Source organism: Ursus maritimus, unplaced genomic scaffold, assembly GCF_017311325.1.
Source record: "Ursus maritimus isolate PB19 unplaced genomic scaffold, ASM1731132v1 scaffold_3, whole genome shotgun sequence".
Classification (NCBI taxonomy): Eukaryota; Metazoa; Chordata; class Mammalia; order Carnivora; family Ursidae; genus Ursus; species Ursus maritimus.
Window position 1 is genome coordinate 73788439 of NW_024425563.1, and position 22134 is coordinate 73810572.

Consider the following 22134-nt stretch of genomic DNA (forward strand, 5'->3'; position numbering starts at 1 on the left):
CAGCCCACGGAATGGGAGAATATATTTGCAAATGACACTACAGATAAAAGACTGCTATCCAAGATCTACAAAGAACTTCTCAAACTCAATATGCAAGAAACAAATAAACAAATCATAAAATGGGCAGAAGATATGAACAGACACTTTTCCAATGAAGACATACAAACGGCTAACAGACACATGAAAAAATGTTAAAAATCACTAGCCATCAGGGAAATTCAAATCAAAACCACAAAGATACCACCTTACGCCAGTTAGAATGGCAAAAATTGACAAGGCAAGAGACAACAATTGTTGGAGAGGATGTGGAGAAAGGGGATCCCTCCTACATTGTTGGTGGGAATGCAAGTTGGTACAGCCACTCTGGAAAACAGTGTGGAGGTCCCTTAAAAAGTTAAAAATTGAGCTACCCTATGACCCAGCCATTGCACTACTGGGTATTTACTCCAAAGATACCGACATAGTGAAGAGAAGGGCCATATGCACCCCAATGTTCATAGCAGCTTTGTCCACAATAGCTAAATCGTGGAAGGAGCCGAGATGCCCTTCAACAGATGAATGGATTAAGAAGTTGTGGTCCAGGGGCGCCTGGGTGGCACAGCGGTTGGGCGTCTGCCTTCGGCTCAGGGCGTGATCCTGGCATTATGGGATCGAGCCCCACATCAGGTTCCTCCGCTGTTAGCCTGCTTCTTCCTCTCCCACCCCCCGTGCTTGTGTTCCCTCTCTCGCTGGCTGTCTCTCTGTCAAACAAATAAATAAATAAAATCTTAAAAAAAAAAAAAAAAAAAAGAAGTTGTGGTCCATATATACAATGGAATATTATGCAGCTATCAAAAAGAATGATTTCTCAACATTTGCTGCAACATGGACAGCACTGGAGGAGATAATGCTAAGTGAAATAAGTCAAGCAGAGAAAGACAATTATCATATGATTTCTCTCATCTATGGAACATAAGAACTAGGAAGATCAGTAGGAGAAGAAAGGGATAAAGAAGGGGGGGTAATCAGAAGGGGGAATGAAGCATGAGAGACTATGGACTCTGAGAAACAAACTGAGGGCTTCACAGGGGAAGGGGGTGGGGGAATGGGATAGGCTGGTGATGGGTAGTAAGGAGGGCACGTATTGCATGGTGCACTGGGTGTTATACGCAACTAACGAATCATCGAACTTTACATCAAAAACCAGGGATGTACTGTATGGTGACTAACATAATATAATAAAAAAACATTAAAAAAATAAAATGAATTTCAGGACTGCTTTTTCTATTCCTGTGAAAAATGACATTGGAATTTTGACAGGTATTGTGTTGAATCTGTATATAACTTTGGGTGCTATGTACATTTTAAAAATATTAATTCTTCTAATCTACGAACACAGGGCATCTTTTTTTAAAAAGATTTTATTTATTTGAGAGAGAGAGAAAGAAGCACAAGCAGTAGGGAGGGGACAGTGGCAGAGGGAGAGGGAGAAGCAGGCTCCCCACTGAGCAGGGTGCCCAACGTGGAGCTTGATCCCAGGACCCTGAGATGATGAATTGAACTGAAGGCAAATGCTAAACCAACTGAGCCACTCAGGCACCTCAGGATATCTTTTTAAAAATATTTCATTTTTTTTTGAGAGAGAGAGAACATGCACACAGGGGGCGGAGGGGCAGAAGGAGACAGAGAGAGAATCCTAAGCAGGCTCCGTGCTCAGCACAGAGCCAGACATGGGGCTCGAGCTCATGATCCTGAGATCATGACCTGAGCTAAAATCAAGAGTCAGACGTTTAACCAACTGAACCATCCAGGTGACCCAGGGTATCTTTTTACTCATCTGTGTCTTAATTTCCTTTGTCAATGTTTTAAAATTTTCAGTGTACAAATCTTTCACCTCTTTGGTTAAATTTATTCCTAAGTATTTTATTCTTGTTGCTATTGTGAATAGGATTTTTAAAAAATTTCCTTTCCAGATATTATTTAATATACAGATTTTACACACACACACACACACACACACACACACACCTTCCTGTTGAACTCTTTTATCATAATATGATGACCTTCTTTGCCTCTAGAGAGAATTTTAGACTCAAAGTCCATTTTGTCCAAGTACAGACACCCTGCTTTCTTTTGGTTACCATTTGCATAAAATATCTTTTTCTGTCCCTTCACTTTCACCCTATGTATGTCTTTAAGTCTGTAATGAGTGTTTGTTAACAGTGCATCACTGGATCTTATTTTTTTAGTCCGCCCAGTCTCTCTCTGATTGGTGAGTTTAATACTTACTATTGTCATTTTGTTAATTGCATTTGTCTGTCTTTTGCAGTGTTGTCCCTCTCTTCCATTCTCGCTGTCTTCCTTTGTTATTTGATGATTTTATTGTAGTGATCTATTTCCATTCTTTTTATCTTCTGTGTTTGTACTATAGGTTTATTTTCTGTGGTTAGTTTGAGTCTTGAATAAAATTGCATGTAGTTATAACTTCCTCTTCTAAGTTGATAACTTCAGATGCATGCAAAAAAACACTCCTTGTAAATCACTTGAAGATTGCTTTACTATTTTTAAGTACATATGCCCAAATTCAGTTTTAATCAAAAATTAAATTAAATCTACAAAATATTTCACAGACAGCATTTTCATGAAAAGTAAAAAAAACAGTTTTACAACTAATACCAAGTAAATGTATTAAGTGGGTCATGGAAGACACACTTAAAATGTGTAAAGAATCAATAATCTAAAAGTACCTGTGATTATCATATTTTTTCATATTCTCAAAAGAGGAAGTCCAGAAAGTACAACTTAAATTCTCCTCTTATATTTTACTGTTCCCAATTATTGGCTTCTAGATCCCTGAAGAATCTTTGTCTTGCTTACATAAAGTTATTTTACTTGACATTTTAGTGAAAACATGTGAAAGTAAAGTTTGAATTTTTTTTTTGCGTTAACTATGTTGAAATACGCATCAGTAGTAATTTATCTATTGACCATTTCATGAGCCCTCTGAATATACCCTCAACTGTCTGACCAAGCATATCTTTGATGGATATATATAAATTCAAAATACCTTGGATTTATAAACACAAAATCTCTCTATGAAACAGGGAGCCCAGCTCTCCTGCAAAATAGTTTGAAACAAAACAGGATAGCTTTCAGTTAAAGTTCAAGGAGTTGTTTCATTTTTCAAAGGAAAATACCTCAGTATTAAGCCCTCCTGGGCATGACAGAAATATTTGATGAACACAATTTATTCTGTAGTACCTAGCCAAAGCCTGAAAAGTTCCTACACTTCCTAAGTATGTAATTTGCACTATATATAAGTATGTAATTTACCAAAACACATTATTTTTCTTAACTTAAGTAGGTACAATATAACATAATACGACTCTGGATTGACTACAAACACCTCAACACCACTTCATGCAAATCCTCTGTGCCTTCCCAGGAGGAAATTTGCTTCTCAATATTTTTAAAGAAAAAACAAATCTAGTATAAATGCATTGTTGTTTACTGTCTCTTTTTAAAATAGCATTCCACATCTACATTGCTCATTAAGTAATTTGCTAAAATTCAGTTTGTGAGGATTTGTCACATGAATATGAAACATCAAGAAGGAGTATATTTAGGTGACTTCTCAGGAAAATGGCCAATAGGCCAATCCTAGGCTCACCATGTCCCATGGATGTACCTCGGTAATACCCACATCAATATAAATTACTCAAAAAATGACACAAAGACTAGAAGAACAGAATCTTCACAGCTAATTGTAGGGAAGAGGTCACAGTGAAAACATCAAGAAGGGCAAAGATGTGGTCAGACACCAAACTGACCAGTGAGACTGTCCATGGGAAGGAGTAACACCAAAGCCACAGAGAAGGGAAAGGGGCAGATCCCACACCAGGCATTCTAGGTACAAAGTACCCACACTGGGAAGACTAATCCTCGTAACATCTGGCTTTGAAAACCAGAGGAGTTTTTACAATCAGTAGGCCGTAACACCCAGAACTTTAAAAATCAGTGTTCGGCTCTGCTAGAGCAGGAGGGTGATAGGAAACTGAGGCCCTGCTCTTAAAGAGCCAGCATATCCACACTGAGATATAGCACAGAAGCGGAAGTTTGAAATACACCTGGGATACATGGGAAGGAGATTTATTTACTAATTTATTTACTAGCAGAATGTGTGCTGGTGGAGCAGCGATTTTTAGGAGACTTGTCCAAGGACAAAAAAGCTGATGGGCACCATTTCCCTACCCTGTACCCCAGCCTGGATATGCAGACAACTGCAGAACCAGTGTAAACACTCTCTGTGTAGCTTGCTAATAGTTCCTCCCACCCCTGTGCTCTTCTGTGGATTGGCCCCTCCAAACCCTCTGAGGAGCTCCCCAAAGTGCCTCCAGCAACCTTTCCATAGCAGACCTACTCAAACCTTATTAAAAGTGTGCCCCATCCCACATTGTTCTGCAGACCCACACCATCCAACCTGCCCCAGGCAAGAGTCCATGCAAAGAGGCGCCACAAGTCTAGCATTGTGCAAGCAGCCCTAACAGTGGCCAATACCACTCCAGAAAGACTGCTGCTGTGATGAAAGGCAAATATACCCACACACCAACTCTGCTGAAGTCCCAGCAGTGGGCTGGGGACAGGTACCCAGTCTGACTGCAGGCCTTGCCCACCAATGAAAGTCTCTCAGGGGACAACAAAGAGAGTGACCTGCAGTTTGGTATGATCACAGCTCTGGCAAATGTCTAGTCTGACCCAACTCAAGTCCAAGGCAGTCCCACAGTGGCCCACTAAAAACACAGGGATCAAACACTGTTTGAAACAGGCAAAAAAGAGCCACTGCAGATGACTGAAGGGAAAAGCAGCTCAGTCACATCAGGAGGGGGCATGCAACACATAGGAGCTGCTCCTGAAGCTCCAGGTTCTGGTGAGGAGGGGACACTGCACTGCAGGGAACTATAGGACCTTTTCTTCATAAGGCCACTACTTTCAAGAGTAGGAGTCTTTCCTGACTTTCCTAACACATAGAAACAGATACAGACAGTTAGACAAAATGAGGAGATAGAGGAATATGTCCCAAATGAAAGGGCAGGACAAAATCACAGCAAGAGAGTTAACAAAACAGAGATAAGCAATATGTCTGATAGAGAATTTAAAATAATGGTCATAAACATAATCACTGAACTTGAGAAAAGAGTGGAGGACCTCAGTGAGACCCTCAACAAAGAGACAGAAAATACAATAAAGAACCACATAGAGATGAAGAACTCAATAACTGAAAAATTAAAAATTCACTAAGAGAATAAAGAATAGACTAGAGGAAACAGAAGGATGGATCAGTGACCTGGAGGACAGTGTAATGGATAGCAATCAAGCAGAACAGGATAAAGAAAAAAGAAAAAGAAAAAAATGTGAACAGATTAAGGGAATTCAGTGACACCATAAAGTGTAATAACATCTGCATTATAGGGCTCCCAGAAGAAGAGAAAAAAAGGCAGCAGAAAATGTATTTGAAGAAATAACAGCTGAAAACTTCCCAAATCTGGGGAAGAATACAGAAACCCAGATCCAGGAGGCACAGAGATCCCCCAATGAAATCAACCCAAAGATGTTCACACCAAGGCACATAATAATTAAATGACAAAAAGTAGTGATAAAGAGAAAATCTTAAAAGCAGCAAGAGAAAAGAAAATAGTTACATACAAGGGAAACCCCAAAATGCTACCAGCTGATTTTTCAGCAGAAACTTTGCAGTCTAGAAGACGGTAGCATGATATATTCAAAGTGCTGAAAGGGAAAAATGTGCAGCTGAGAAACGTCTATCCAGCAAGGCTATTATTCAGAATAAAAGGAGATAAAGAGCTTCCCAGACAAACAGAAATTAAAAGAATTCATCACCACTTATCGGCCTTATAAGTAATGTTAAAGGAGATTCTTAGAGTGGAAAGACCATAAATAGGAGCAAGAAAAATAGGAAGCACAAAAGCACTAAAATTAAGTATATCTACAAAAATCAGTCAAGGGATTCATGAAATAAAAGGATGTAAAGTATGACACCATATATGTAAAAATGTGGGGGGCAGGGGAGTAAAACTGTAGTGCTTTTAGAATGGGTTCAAATCAAAGTGACCATCAGCTTCTATACCTAATGCTAACCGCAAATCAAAACTGGCAATAGATATGAAAAAAATACAGAGGAAGGAATTCAAGTATTTCACTAAAGAAAGCCACCAAACCACGAGAAGAGAGCAAGAGAAGAAAGGACCAGAAAAGAACTAAACAAGTAACAAAGTGGCATTTAAGTACATACCTATCAATAATTACTTTGAATGTAACCAGACTAAATGCTCCAATCAAAAGAAATAGGGTGATGGAATGGATTAAAAAGCAAGATCAATCTATATGTTGCCTGCAAGAGACTCATTTCACAGCTAAAGACACATGCAGATTGAAAGTAAAGGGATGGAAAAAGCATCATGCAAATGGAAGATAAATGAAAGCTGAGGTAGCAAGACTTACATTGGACAAAAGAGACAGGTGCCTATGCTGGCTCACTGTGTAGAGCATGCAACTCTTGATCTTAGAGTTGTGAGTTCAAGCCCCATAGTAAGGACAGAGGTTACATTAAAAAAAATTAAATAAATAAATAGGACTTTAAAACAAAGACTGTAACAAGAGACAAAAAAAAAAAAAAGACACTACATAATCATAAAGGGAACAATCCAACAAAAAAATATGACTATTGTAAATACTTATGCACACAACAGTGGAGCATCCAAATACATAAAGCAGCTAATAACAAACATAAAAGATGTAACTGATAGTAAAACAGTAACAGTAGGGAACTTTAACACACCACTTACATCAATGAATAGATAATCCAAACAGAAAATCAACAAGAAAACAGTGGCTTTGAATGACACATTGGACCAAATGGATCTAACAGACATATTCAGAAGGTTCCATCCTAAAACAGTAGAATATACATTCGTTTCAAGTGCATGTGGAACATTCTCCAGAATAGATCACATTTTAGGCCACAAAACAAGTCTCAACAAAATCAAAAAGACAAAAGTCATACCACACATTTTTTCTGACCACAACACTGTGAAACTAGAAATCATCCGCAAGAAAAAAATCTGGAAAGAATTGAAATACATGGAAGTTAAATAACAAACTACTAAATAATGAAAGGGCCAACCAAGAAATCAAAGAGGAAATTAAAAAAATACTCAGAGACAAATGAAAATACAATGATCCAAAATTTTTGAGATACAAATAAAGCTGTTCTAAGAGGGAAGTTTATAGCAATACAGGACTACCTCAAGGAGCAAGATAAATCTCAAATGAACACCCCTAAACTGTTACACCTAAAGGAGCTAGAAAAAGAAAAGCAAACAAAACCCCAAACCAGTAGAAGAAAGGAAATAATAAAGATTAGAGCAGAAATAAAAAAACGATAGAACAAATCAATGAAACCAGGAGCTGGTTCTTTGAAAATATCAACACAATTGAAAAACCTTTAGCTACATACATAAAAAAGAGAGAGAAGAGTCAAACTAAAAAATCAGAAATGAAAGAGGAGGAAAAATACCAATTTTACAGAAGGAGTTGTACAGAAACACGAGCAATTATAAGAGAGGATTATGAAAAATAACATGCCAACAAATTGGACAAACTAGAAGAAATAGATAAATTCCTAGAAACATATAGCCTCCTAAAACTGAATCAGAACTGTGGTCCCCATCACCTATTTCACCCATCCCCTCGCCCACCTCCCCTCTGGTAACCATCAGTTTGTTCTATGTACTTAAGAGTCTGGTTTTTGGTTTGTCTCTTTTTTTCTTTCCTCTTTTGGCATTTTAATTTTTAATAGAGACTCATCTCAGGTAAAAAAAGCATAGTCCCAGTAAAAGATAGTTCAGTGTTTCCAGAAAACTTATTTGCTTCTACTACTTTGGTTAATATTTTATTATACTGATCCACCTCATATGTTTTGTACCCATGTTTCCAATATGTGCTCTTCTCTTAACCTACAAAAGCCTTCCTCTTCTTCCTCTCGCCTGGTCACCTAAAGAGCTCCTGAAAAGCCCTATTCAAACATCAACGTCTTAGGGATGTTTTCCCTGGACCACTATTCCTGTTCTCCTTCTGTAAGTGCACGTACTTTTATTGCTATACATGTATATACATGTTCCTATACACTCATCACATCATTTAGGTATCTGTCAACTTTGAAATCCTCAAGGTTATCTTATTCACATTTATTTTTTACATTTTAAAAAAGATTTATTTATTTTTAGAAAGAGGGGTCAGGGGGGCACATGAGTGGGAGGCAGAGGGAAAGGGAGAGAGAATTCCAAGAGGCTCCATACTGAGCACGGAGCCCCACACAGGGGCTCTATCTTACGACACCAAGATCATGACCCAAGCCAAAACCAAGACTCAGACGCTGAACCAACTGTGCCACTCAGGTGCCCTCTTATTCACATTAAAATTCTCAGTATCTAGCATAGCTCCTACGAGGATGTAGGTACTCAATAAGTGTTTACAAAAATATCATTTCAAAGGTTTACCTTTCTAATATGGAAATCTAATCAATGTGATACTAGTAACTCCACAGAACTCCTAAGCATGGCATATAAAGTCTTCTCTCATCTGGCCACACACACATACATGCTTGCCCTCTATGTCTGAGTAACAAAGAGCAACCATGCAGTTCCCTATATTTGCTGGATTCTTTAATCTCTTTTTGCTTTTGTTGTCTTCTCTGCCCAGGAGGCCCATCTTTTCCCATAGTAGTCTATCAAATGTTAAAACCAGTGTAAGGAATTAGTAGAAGCATCTAGTATAACCTTCTTAAACCTTTCCCAGTTCATTCTCCTTTACAATGAAATCCTTTGTTTCCTACTGTATCCCATACACACCTCTGTCATAGCACTTATGACATCTCATTTCTCTTATTGTTTCTATGTCTGTGGCCTCTGTCAACACTATGAAAACAGGCACTAGAACAGATTTATTTCTGTATTCTTAGCACCAAGCCAAGTACCTAGGACAGAAAAGGGGCTCAATAAATGTAAGCAGAATAAATATTGAACTATAAATCAGCAAATTTTATCATTATCAAAATAAGCTATGGCCTGTTTTTTTTTTTAATCCAAAGGACAACACAGAATCTTAAAGAAAAGGAACTATGAAAAATAATTTAATCTGCAGGGGAAGATAGCAAATACAGAATATATTCTACTTTAAAACTATTAGATTTACATTTCCCTGATGCCAAGTGACACTGAGCATTTTTTCATGTGTCTGTTGGCCATTTGTATATCTTCTTTGGAGAAATGTCTGTTCATGTCTTCTGCCCATTTCTGGACTGGATTATTTGGTTTTGGGGTGTTGAGTTTGATACAGCCACTCTGGAAAACAGTATGGAGTTTCCTCAAGGAGTTAAAAATAGAGCTACCCCTACCCTATGACCCAGCAATTGCACTACTAGGTATTTACTCCAAAGATACAAATGGAGTGATCCAAAGGGGCACCTGCACCCCAGTGTTTATAGCAGCAATGTCCACAATAGCCAAACTGTGTAAATAGCCCAGATGTCCATCAACAGATGAATGGATAAAGAAGATGTGATATGTATGTATGTATGTATGTATGTATGTATGTATGTGTGTGTGTATGTATACATACACACACACACACACTGGAATATTAGTCAGCCATCAAAAAGAATGAAATCTTACCATTTAAATGGATGTGTATGAAACAGGAGGGTATTATGCTGAGTGAAGTAAGTCAATCAGAGAAAAACAATTATCATATGGTTTTACTCATATGTAAGATATAAGAAAAAGTGCAGAGGATCATAGGGGAAGGGAGGGAAAACTGAATGGGAAGGAATCAGACAGGGAGACAAAGCATTCTTACCTATTGGAAAGAAACTGAAGGTTGCTGGAGGGGAGGTGAGTAGGGGGATGTGGTAACTGGGTGATGGACATTAAGGAAGGCACGTGAGGAGCACCGGATGTCATATATAAGTGGTGAATAACTGAACTCTATATCTGAAACTAATGATGTACCACTATGTGGTGGCTCACTGAATTTAAATTTAAAAAAAGCTGTTAAAAATTAAATACCAATGCATGTTTCTTGTTTAAAATAACAAAACATTTGGGTAGCTTTAATGTCTAGGGAAGAAATTAAATTGCTCTTAAAAGCATAAGAAATATCACTGTGCTTTGCTAAACATCACAACAAACTTCTAGTCTAGTGGTTCTCTACCCTGACTATATTTCAAATAACTGGGGAAGCATTTAAAAAATTCTGATACCTAGTTTCATCTCAGATCAATGAAATGAGATTCTGTGAGGGTGGGGCAATGCTACTTTTTAATGCTTCCTAAGTGAATCTAATATAAATTATTTTTCTCTTGCAAAATAATAATAAAAATCCTTATCTATCTGGCTACTCCTTTTGGTCTCAGTGAAAGTACCTTCTTCTACTTAATCCTTAAACGTTAGTGTTCTGATTCCTTCCACTTCTATTCTCAAATTCCTAAGATTCCTTATAAATACAGAGCACCCTGGCTTTAAAAATGAGGTTCTATGCTCTTTTTAGCTCTGAATATAACATTCATTATTTTTAAAAAAGAGAAAAAGATACGATTTCCACAGTTTGGTTTTCTTCCTTTCAGAGATTAGGCTCAAGTCTGTTGTTACTTATAAGTTTTGCAAAAGATCTAGAATTCCATAATCTCTGTTTTAATATAGTGGTGCTTAGTCCATTGAAAGCTATTATTTTGTTCATTTGTTCAATCCTTTGGCTTGTATCTCCAAACGTGAGGGTTATCCTCTCTCCCTCACTTTGCTTCTTTCTCACTTACCTCAGAGACTATGCTGATGCCCATGAGGGTACACTTTTGGCAGCTGGATATATAAGGCATATGACCCTTGGCACTTAGGATTTAATATCTGTGATTCCAAGTATTCCTGAGCAACCCCAAAGATATGTGATATGAAGCAATTTTTAATTTGGTAAGGCAACACATTTGAAGCCCATTGCTATGAGCTCAGTTCTGAGAGTGAGTAGCAAAATTCCTACCACCACTGCAGCAAGCAAACCTTTGCTTTATCTTCCACTTAACACTTATTGTCAGATATGCTGTAATTCTTAGGATATACTCCAGTGCCATTTGTGACATGGCATACTGAAAAAATCCTAAGCTATAATCACATGAAAATGAAAGATATAATATATCATGACTATAGGAATGCAGAGTTTTATGCTGATAGACAGAATGGCTGTGCAGAAAGCCTTGAAGGTCAAAGAAAGAGAAAGCCAGCCAACACGAATATAAAGAAGTTTCCCCTAGACAAAGATGGGACAATCTGAGCATCAAAATGAAAAATAAATGTAAGCCAATAGAAGCATACTGAATATAAGAATTTCTGCTAGAATGCAGAAACAAAGTAAAGTGTTCTGCAATATCACACTGCAAATAACTGGCCTTATGGGGAGGATAGAGTTAGGAGCTAACAATTCAAAACCTATTCAACTTTCGAACTAGAACACCAAGAAAAAGTGACAATACTAATTAAATTCCAAACCAAATTTAAAATATAGGTTAAATTCTTACTAAGTAAAGAAATATTACACAATAATTTTACAACAACTTTAACAACAACAACAACAACAACAACAAAGTAAAAGCCATTTGACTGAAAAGAGTGGAGGGAAGGGTTGAGGCTGCTGAGGCTGAGGCTTGCCATGAAAGCAAGGACATAATCCCCAAATACAAAAAGAGCCTCTTCAAGGTGAAGTTCACCTGAATCGGAGGAATGCACGGTGAAAGAGTAATACATACAGTGAGAGAATGCCACCTATTGGTGCGTTGCAGTACTTGCCCATATTGGTGTATTCGGCATTCTGTTGTTTCTCACTGAGAAACATTAACCTCTTAAGAAAAGTCAGCTACGACTCAAGGTGATTTCTTTGCTACGCTGACATCATCCCCTTATCTGTGAATCCTGTATAAGTTAATTCACATTACAGAAGTGATTATATAGCAAGTTCATAGTCTCAAAAATAAAAGAAAGCAAAACAAAGAACAAAATCTTCTTCTCATTGGTTACTAACAAAGGCATCAGCATCTTCTTCTGAAAATTAACAGTATCCTATAAGGACTAATATGATATCCTATAATGACTAATAATATCCTATAAGAACTAGTAATATACTATAGCCCTAACTGGTGAGGGAAAGTTGTGTACAGATTCCAGCCAATGTGCATGGAGGGAAAAGAATTAGGAATCACCATTTTACAAATCATACAGAATCAACAGCTGCAGTAATGCTCATGTTCATTCTTGGTTCAAGCCATTAGATGAAAGGCTGACAGAAACTTTTACAACGGAGAAATAAAGTTGTCACCACCTGAATCCACTGTTCAATGTTAGGGTCGTTAAAAGTGGGACAACCAGTGTGCTTCCCAATATGAAGTCCACAAACACACCGACAAAAAAGTTAAACTCATATTTAACCAGCCTCTCAGGACAGTGGTTCTCAGCCCACTGCACAGCAGAACATCTGGGCAGCTTTTTACACTTTCCTGAGCCCCACCTTTGGCCAATTAAATTAATGTCTCTCAGGTGAGGCTCATTCAGGCATCCTTATTTTTCAAAAAATATTTTTAAAAAGCTCCCTGAGTGCTTCTAATATGCAACCAGAATCAACAAACCACTAATCCAGAGGTAAAAAGATACACTTTACAGGATATGCAGCACAGAGCAGTGAGTCTCAAACTTTAATGTGTCAATTAATCCCTGAGGATCTAGTTAAATGACAGATTCCCATTCAGCAGGTCTAGGGAGGGTGCCAAGAACCCCGAGGAGGCTAAAGCAGCCAGTCCCCTGTGACTAGAGAGGATACACACCAGTGTTGTCCAACAGAAATATAAGAGTGGCATATATAATTTAAAATTTTCTAGTAGCCACAGTAAAAAGAATGCATGACTTTTAATAATGTACTTATTTAGCCCAATCTATCCAAAACATTACCATTTCTATATGTAGTCAATACAGTTTTTAATGCGATATTTTAAATTCTTTATTTCATACTGTCTGATGTGGATTTTACACTTACAGCACATCTCAGTTCACACTACTCACATTTCAAGTGCTCACCAGCCACGTGTCACTAATGGCTAACATCCTGGACAGCACAGTAGAGAAGAACAAATGAAAGAAACCACAAAGAACTAATGCTGGACATTCTATAGGAAAAGTCTGCAAATAGATAATGACAGGACAAGTATAAATGGGGGATACTAAAGTCTTCAGAGACATAATTATATGTCATGTAGGACTCTGATTCTTAATTCAAAAATGCAACTACAAAAAGGTTGATTTTGTTTTGTTTTTTAAAGACAATTGGGGAAATTTGTTATGGATGAGCACTAGATGATAAAAAGAATGTCCCTAATTTTATCAGCTGAGATTATAAGATTATGTGAGAAAATGTCCACTTTCTTAGAGATGTGAAAAAAGTATGAAGGAATGAAAGGACAGATTTGCTTCAAAATAGTTCAGCAAAAAAAGAAAAGGAAAATGAAAAAAAAAGAGATAAAGCAAGTGTGACAAACGCTTGTTAACTGTTCAACCAGGTGATGGGTAATCAGGGCTTTAGTATACAAATCTCTTTTTTGTGCACACATGAAAATTCTTTAACAAAAACTTTAAAACATAATAGCATTAGAATTCAAATGCTAATTTTATTTTTAAAAGGTCAACTGCGTGCTAAATGGAAGTGAACAAAACAATGGTATTTATGTATTAATAATGATATGTGTTATTTACAAATCTTAATTTAAGGAGGCTTCCTTTATGTACTCAGTGTCAACATTTACTAAGTAAAGATGCCAAAAGTGAGCCTCTTTTCTAGTCTGAGTCACTTCTCCGTGAAACACCGTACTGTAGTTCCAACTGTTGCTAGGCCCCTTGCCCAAGTATACTGACATCTGCTCTACCAAACAATCTGCCAGCAGTTTTAATCAAACATCATAACTAAAGGCAATGAAATAACAACCATATTAAACCTGTACTCTTTCTTGTTGTAATATGTAATTTCCCATTATCACTCAAGAAAGTACAATACAATGTAGTTTTACCTAACTATCTGGTATCTGGCTTTTTTCTCTTTCAGATGCATCTTCTTGATTTTTCTGTGTTTATATGGATAACAGAGTGTGCAATATATATTAGCATGATGTTAATATCTTAATAATAATTGTTACCTGCCAAAAAATATACATGATCAGGAATTATCATAATTTGTCCATTATTAACAGGTCCAGGATGACATCATTGCACTCTCTTGTTACGATCTATACCACTCACCCTAAACCTGGTGAAGCAGGGTGCTACAGCTTCACTGACTTGCGGTTTGCAGGCCCACAGACCACACCGTCACTACTCCCCAGGAACTACACAAACGTGGCTGTTGAACTATAACAACGAATGATTCTTTACTTCTGTTAGCTAGACTCTTCAGTTCCTTCACGAGGGAGTCTTCTAGGACATGCTACTATTCCTATAGCTTTTCACACCATAAATAGAAAAACTGCATCAGCTAACTAGCAAAAACTCCTTTTTATAAATTTTACTGGTATTAATCATGACAAAGGTATTTAGATTTTATTCACTGTTCTGAGGCTATCTAGTCCCGAGGCTTGCAATCAGTGTTTTACAAAGAATCATCTGTATCTACCTGAAGATCTAAACCTGTGGATGAAGACAAACCTTTCCTCCCAGTACGGTTCTCTTCAATTAACAACATGACCAATGACATCCATCTGTCCACTTTATTAACTTATGAGCTTCTTGTAAAGATAGAATATGTCTTTCTTATTCTCTGTATTCTCAGTACTCTCAAGCACAGAAGTATACATTTAAATAAGTGTTTACTGAATGAAACTAAACTCAAAAATGAAAAGGTTTCCTACCAATTAGCATAAATAAAATGACAATAAGTTTTCTATAAGGCCATAAACAATACATTTCATAATCTTATGAGAGACTTTCCATATAGTGATTCAAAGTATAACTAATACATTAACCTTGTTTGTATTTATTTTACTGAATGAAGTTTAATATGCAAGCAAAATGGAATTAAAAGTTACCTAAATAAAATAAAGGTATGCCACAGATTTCAATAAAACTATGAAAATAAAAACCTAGAATGATGCTGTATTTCTATTGAAATGATAGCATTATTCCTAATCAATATTTGGAGATTTAAAATTATTTGATACTTTAAAATTCCACCAACAAAAATTTAATCACTCAAATACACCTTAGTCAAAAACTAATAATCCAAAATAGTATTTCATCAGTGATCAATGAAGAAAAGAATATAGTTAAAATTGGTACCAGTAAAGTAGTAAGTAGCCATGTATGTCTTCCTCCCAATATACACAAATCTATACTGTAATTATAAATATTAACCCAGTATACACAAACCTACACTGTGATTATAAATATTAATCCAAATGCCATTTAGAAGCTAGATCTGAAAAATGAATTTTTTGAAACTCAGGGATAATACAATCTAAGTCTAAATTCATTTGTCTGATCTGTAGCATTTGGGCATAATAAAGTAAAACATTTTAAATTTACCATTTATCCAAGTGTATTTATTAAGGAGATTTTAAGGTTTTGATAGACCAAAAGAGAGGAATAATCTTTGAATGTTTTCTTTGTTCTAATGATATTATTCATGATAGCATTTCTACTCATAGTAATCCTCAAGGTAAGTATTATCTCCAGTTTAAAGATAAGGAGACAGAGGCTCCAAGACATTAAGATTGAGCTCATAATAATAGGCAAATATAAAGCCAGTATCTGAACACAGTCCATATTTGTAAGAAAGCTTTAGAACGCTCCTCTAATATACCATGCCCACCTAATCCTCTATTGCCAAAGCGATAGGATGGTCACATTTTATGAGTATTCAAAGACACATTAAAGCATAACAGTTACTCAAAATACATCTAAGCATTGAGAAATATATAAAAAGAATAAGGTAAGTTAAAAGGATTTAAATCAACCAGGAAAAGATAATTAACGTAATGTGAAAGCAAATATTGCACGCTTCATAATCCATTTAATACCCCTCTCCTGACCTTTTCCTTCACATATTATAAATTTTAATCTTCTCAGGGCCCTACTGTCTTCTAAGGATTAACAAAGAGAATTCCAATGCCCAGATTTCATTGCAGGCCTTCCTAACTGTTGATAAAAAATCTCAGCAAGAAGGAAAAAAATGTCCACTCTCTCCCTAAAGCCACAAAAATGCCCAGAGTATTCTGTACCTTACAGATGACAGTTAATGTAGTGAATTGAGAAGATTCTCAAAGGAATGTATCTTACCCTTCTGTTCAGTATCCTTGCAAGTGGTTTTTGTACAAAGGAATCTTGTAAGACACCAGTTAACCTGGTTACAAGTGTAGCCATGTTATGTGAAAGTATATCTTTAACCCTAAACTCAAGAAAATAGACTAATTCTGATTGGTGGCCTTCAGTATTTATTTTTTGCTCTGGTAATATTTAGCTAAAATCTCCTTAAAGGCATTAAAAAAACTGTAAGTATCAGTGATATTGTTCTATCAGAGAAGTATAATAAAACTATAACTCAGATTCTTTTTTCAAACTTTTAAAAAGTTTGAGTCTTTTCCTTTACATTATCAAAAGTACAATAAACGTGATACATTTTATTTTTCGAATGAAAATATCTTTGATAAAATAAAAACTCATTTCACAATTATTTTTAAGTTAAAAGCATTGAGACAAACTACCAGTATCAATTGCAAAAGAAAAATTAAATTGTCTTCTACTCTTTTAACTGTAAAGAAATAACTAGAAATCTCTATTGTTTGGCTTTTGATATTATTCTCCCTGCTTACAGAAGCAAAGGGTTATGGAAGGTATTAATTTGCCCCTCAATGAGTGATAAACTCTCAGTAAAATATTAGAAAAAAATAAGAAATAGTACGTGAACATAATTCTTTTCATCAAGATACAAATTCCTAGAAAACACTAAAGTTTTCTGTTAGTTAATAAAAGCTTTTTACTTAAAAAAAAATCATCTTTCCTGTTTACTAGGTCTCAAAGGATCTCCTTGGGAATAACATGTTAATGACAAAAGGAACCACAATAGAAACCACAGAAAGAAAAACACGTTAACTAAGTGATTAAAATTAGTATCAGTAATAAAAGGCCAACAGACTATATATGGACCTCTGGATATGATATCCCCAACACTTACGGACACACCACTTATATTCCAACCACAAATGGACAAGCTTATTCTAATCATGAGGAAAAGCAAACCAAATCAAAGTGAGGAACATTCAATAAAATTACCAGTTTGTATTCTTCAGAGGTATCAATCTCATATAAGACAGACTGAGAAACTGTTCTAAGTTAAAGGTGACTGAAGAAATGAGACTAAAGAAATGAATAACCAAATGCAACACATGATTCTGGACTGGATTCTGTACCAGAAAAACCGAAGCTGCAATAAAAGATATTATTTGGACAACTGATGAAATTGAAATTAGTTATGGGTAAGATGAAAGTATTACACTGATTTAAATTTCTGAAGTTGATGGATGATCTATGGGTGTATAAGAGAGTATCTTTGTTCTGAGGAAGCACACAACTGAAGTATTATAGGGTAAAGGGTTGTGGTATATGCAAGAGGGAGAGAATTATGAGCAAATGTGGCAAAGTGTTGAAATTTGGTAAATCTAAGAAACGGCCTATCAGAATTCTTTGTACTATCCTTGCAACTTCTCTGAAATTTTGAAATTATTTCAAAATAAAAACTTGAATATCACCCTTTAAGATTAAATATTAATGTGAGAAGATTTTCACCATAAACAATTAACTGATAAAATCAAGTTTGACGAAATGGTATGATTAGTGCAAGTGCTTTGAAAAATGACAAATTAAGGAACTTATACCAGAGTGTGATCTACACACCTTTCTTCAGGGAAAAAAACAAAAACAGAAACAAAAACACCCAAAAAACTACTGCTATGGAAAAAGCTATACCAAAGTGTGCTTAGTGACACTCTGGCACACATGGGAACAAACGCTGCACCATCACTGTACTTGGGAGTGGTACTGGTCTTATATCCCATCTTTTGAATCAATTAATTAATCAATGAATAAATAAATACTTTTCAAATTATGTATATGCATTTGAAAGAATACACATCAAGTTATAGCAGTTAACTCTGTCTGGGTAGCACACATCCAAAGATATAGTTTTTATTTTCTTCCTGTATTTTGTAAAATTTCTGCCATGAGCATGGATTACTTTTATGAGAAAAGGAAAAGTAAACTTTCTAAAGAGAGTAAGTGAAAAAGAACTTAATAGCAGGCAATCAGACTTCTCAGAATTTCAATCCTATGTCAAAACATGACACTTTCTTATGTTTACATACGGCCAATATTTTCCCAAAAGGATCTCACTTACAGCTGATCTTGAAGCTCCACAATTATATATTCTAATTGTTCCTTTTCCAATTTATGGGCCAGATCAGAATCTTCAATCCTTTGAAGTAGTATTTTATTCTGGGAGACAGATTCAGACAGCTGGTTCTCTCGAAGTCGTAAGAGTTCTTCAAGATAACCCTGAAAATACAGTACCAACGAAATAAAGCTACTGCACAATCCTAACGTATATCTTGAAGATCAATAGTGAGTAGGTTAAATGCTATTCTTTACATATTTAATGAAACAATCTCAAAGTATTACTGATGAAATATTGAAAAAAATCATTTTAATTGAATAGAAAAATTTAACGTATGTCCTCCATCCTTTAAAGCCCTTCCCTGAAGTTCAATAAGATGTTTACTCATGGTAGGTAAACTGGAAGTTTGTATATTTTGACCCCCTTCACCCATTTTACCCATCTCCACCATGTTCACATTCCTGGTGAACTGTTTCTTTTTTTTTTTTCAAGGGCAATGAATTTCTTTAGTCTCAATAGTACTTTTCCCTTAAGGACTATGTTGAATGATACAAATACAGAATTTTTTCATATTTGTTTTACCTTTACCCTCCTAATAAACACTATACTCTCAAACATATAAATGAAATCACATACAGAAGAATATTTTTAACATTTTTTAGGGGGCAGGAGGGCCAGAGAGAGACAGGGAGAGAGAGAATTTTAAGCAGGCTCCAAGCTCAGCATGGAGCCCAACACAGGGCTTGATTCCACAACCCTGAGATCATGACCTGAGCTGAAATTAAGAGTTGGATACTTAACCGACTGAGCAAACCAGGTGCCCCTAAATGGCTAATTTTTATATTAAAACATAAAATTAGAAGAAGTTGAAAAAACAAGTGCATCTTTTAAAACTTTGCAAGACAAGGACAATTCAAGAACAGAAAGGAAGTAGCAATGGGTCAACACTTACATTCAGCTAAAAGATGTTTTGGCAGTGATAGTCCAAAGGCAATAATGAGAATCAGATTAAATGACTTTTGGCAACTGATAAATACCTTCTGTTCCAGGGTTAGCTGATACTTTTGTTTAACTCTCTTACACTTGTTGAACCAACTATTCTCATCCATGATGAAAGGAGGTCCAACATTCTCTGGAGTGCTGCTTTCACTACCACTGCTTCCCAAAGTCCTCAGCTCTTCCTCGTCACTGCTGATGCTGTCAGAACTGGGAGGATTAAAATTTTAAAAATAAAGTTAATATATTTCACTCCATTAAGAAATACTTCTCTATTTTGTAAGCTGCTAGTGAGCCAACTCCAAAATACTTAGCACTCCATAGACAATAATAATAATGATATTATAACGACTTCAGCTTCCTGAAAAAAAAAAATGACCATCTAGTATAGACTGCCGACTCCCTCTCACATAGTCAAGCCTCGAGATGCTACAGAAGTTCAACTGAGGTTTATAAACCTAAAGAATTAACATAAGGACTGTAAGAATGTTCTGAGAAGAGAGAAAAGATTTCCAGGGAAGGGAACCAGAAAACCTAGATGTGCTGGAAAGAACTTTGTGGATGAGTTTTTTTACTCCCTCAGGTAGATCACTGCTTGTCCAGTATCCACTGCTGTGCAGACAAACAGCACAACCAGCCTAATGTCAGTGGGGTATAATAGGGCAGTGTTTGAGGTCAGCTCAGCTTTAGCAAAGAGGAGATAATAAAAGGTTAAGAAAAAATAGTCATTCCCAAGCATCTTCCATTGGGGAAAGAAGGAGAAGCAGAGGTAGAGGAGAGGAAATACTGTTTACAATCCATATCAGAAATTCCTAATGACATCCATTTAGTAGAGGAGGACAGAATAAGGTTAAAAAAAAAAAAAAGATAAAGAAAGAGGAAGAAGAAGAAAGAAGAAGAAAGAAAGAAGAAAGAAGAAGAAGAAGGAACTAAATGAAGAAGTACACTAAAATGGATGTCTGGTTTAGAAGAAAGAGGAGACGTTACACTTAAAGAGGGAAAAATACACTTTAAAATATAAGCAATGATATTAACATAAAAAATAGCATACAAATATTCTGTATAATCTTCAAAGTATTAAAAAAAAAAAAACCTCTGACCTATCAAATAGAGAAGCAAAATAAGAAAACAGAATAAATTCAAACCAAAAAATAAGATGGCAGAATAATCCTTAATACAAAATAAGTTACAAAAATTTTTAATGGGTTAAACTCAACAGCAAAAGCCAAATGTTTAAGTTTAATTAAGACAAATAAGGACTGAAGCAACTGGGTAAAAGCATCCAAGTCATGATTTCAGCTCAGGTCATGATTTCATGTGTCACAGGATCAAGCCCGGCATCAGGCTCAGTGATCAGCGTGGAGTCTGCTTAAGATTCTCTCTCTCCCTCTCCCTCTGCCCCTATCCCTGCTCACACGCTCTCTCTAAAATAAATAAATAAACCTTAAAAAAAGACAAATAAGGACCAACAATAAGTTGTCTACAAGATGCATATGAATACAGAACAATTAAAATTAAAGAAATGGAAAGCACACCAAGAAAACATGACTCAAAGCAAATCCAGTTCAGAAATAATAATTTCATTGGTTTGCGTAGATACACTGGTGGGAAATATCATAAGTATCAAAGAAAGATACATATTTCATTTTCTGTGATCTGTGTTTACACCTGTTGGGCTCTGGAGTCTAGGGCCCAAGTATGTTGCAAATATGAATCAGAGACTTCCACATAAGGAAAGGTCCTACCTCCAAGGAGATGCTCCCAGTCAATGATCTAGGAAACAAACCAATAAACAAACACATACCAAAGGAAATTTGCCTGTCACAACCATGACTACAGACTAGAGAGAATAAAGCAGTGGCTGAGGATAAACCTCCAGCTCTGAAAAACAAGCAGAACTTCCAAAAAAAACCTATTTTGATGTTAAAAATTAAATGGATGAGCTAACAGGCAGATATAAAGAGAGAATTAATAAAAGATATGAAGAAATTACAATTACTTATTAAAGGTTTTCAATGCTTAGAAAAAAATAACTGCTATGGTAGAATAGCATAGCCAGCAAAATTATCTTTCCAGGAAGAGGGCAGTGTAAGTGCACATACTCAGAAAACTAAAACCTGAGAGCTGTACCAAGAAATTCTCCTAAAGAACTACTGATCACGCTCCAGGAAATAGAAGGTCCAAGAAGAAAGAGTGAGCAAAGAAAATTTTAAGCTTATGGGTAAATCTAAACAAATATTGAGAGTATGATACACTAACAATATTTTTAAAATATCAGAGACCTAAAATTCCGGATGGTAATAGCATATGTCAAGAATGAAATGACTAGAGTTAAAACAATGCAAAGTCCTCATTTATATGACTAGGTAGTAAAGATGTTAACTTTATACTTTGTTAACTTTTAAGTATGCATATTAAAATTAATGGAGTACCAAAACAAGAAGAGAAGTATAGTATATAACTTGTAAACTAGTAGAGAAATAAAATGGGAGGAGAAGAAAAATCAATAAAGAAAAAAAGAAAGAAGAAATAGAGAAAGAGTAGAAAAAGAAAAGCAAAAAATGTAGAATAGAAAGCAAAGAGTACAGGGGCGCCTAGTGGCTCAGTCAGTTAAGTGTC

General features: G+C 35.9%; 1 protein-coding gene across 3 annotated transcripts in view; it reads right to left on the reverse strand.

The window, feature by feature from the left end:
- Window positions 1–22134, reverse strand: part of RUNDC3B (RUN domain containing 3B) — a 144331-nt gene that overhangs the window by 43930 nt on the left and 78267 nt on the right. For all 3 annotated transcript variants that reach the window (XM_040644295.1, XM_040644294.1, XM_040644296.1), the window contains 2 exons: window positions 19557–19725; window positions 18523–18680 (listed from right to left, as the gene is read on the reverse strand). In XM_040644295.1, the coding sequence (XP_040500229.1) occupies window positions 18523–18680; window positions 19557–19725 (327 nt within the window). The remainder of the gene's footprint in view (window positions 1–18522; window positions 18681–19556; window positions 19726–22134) is intronic.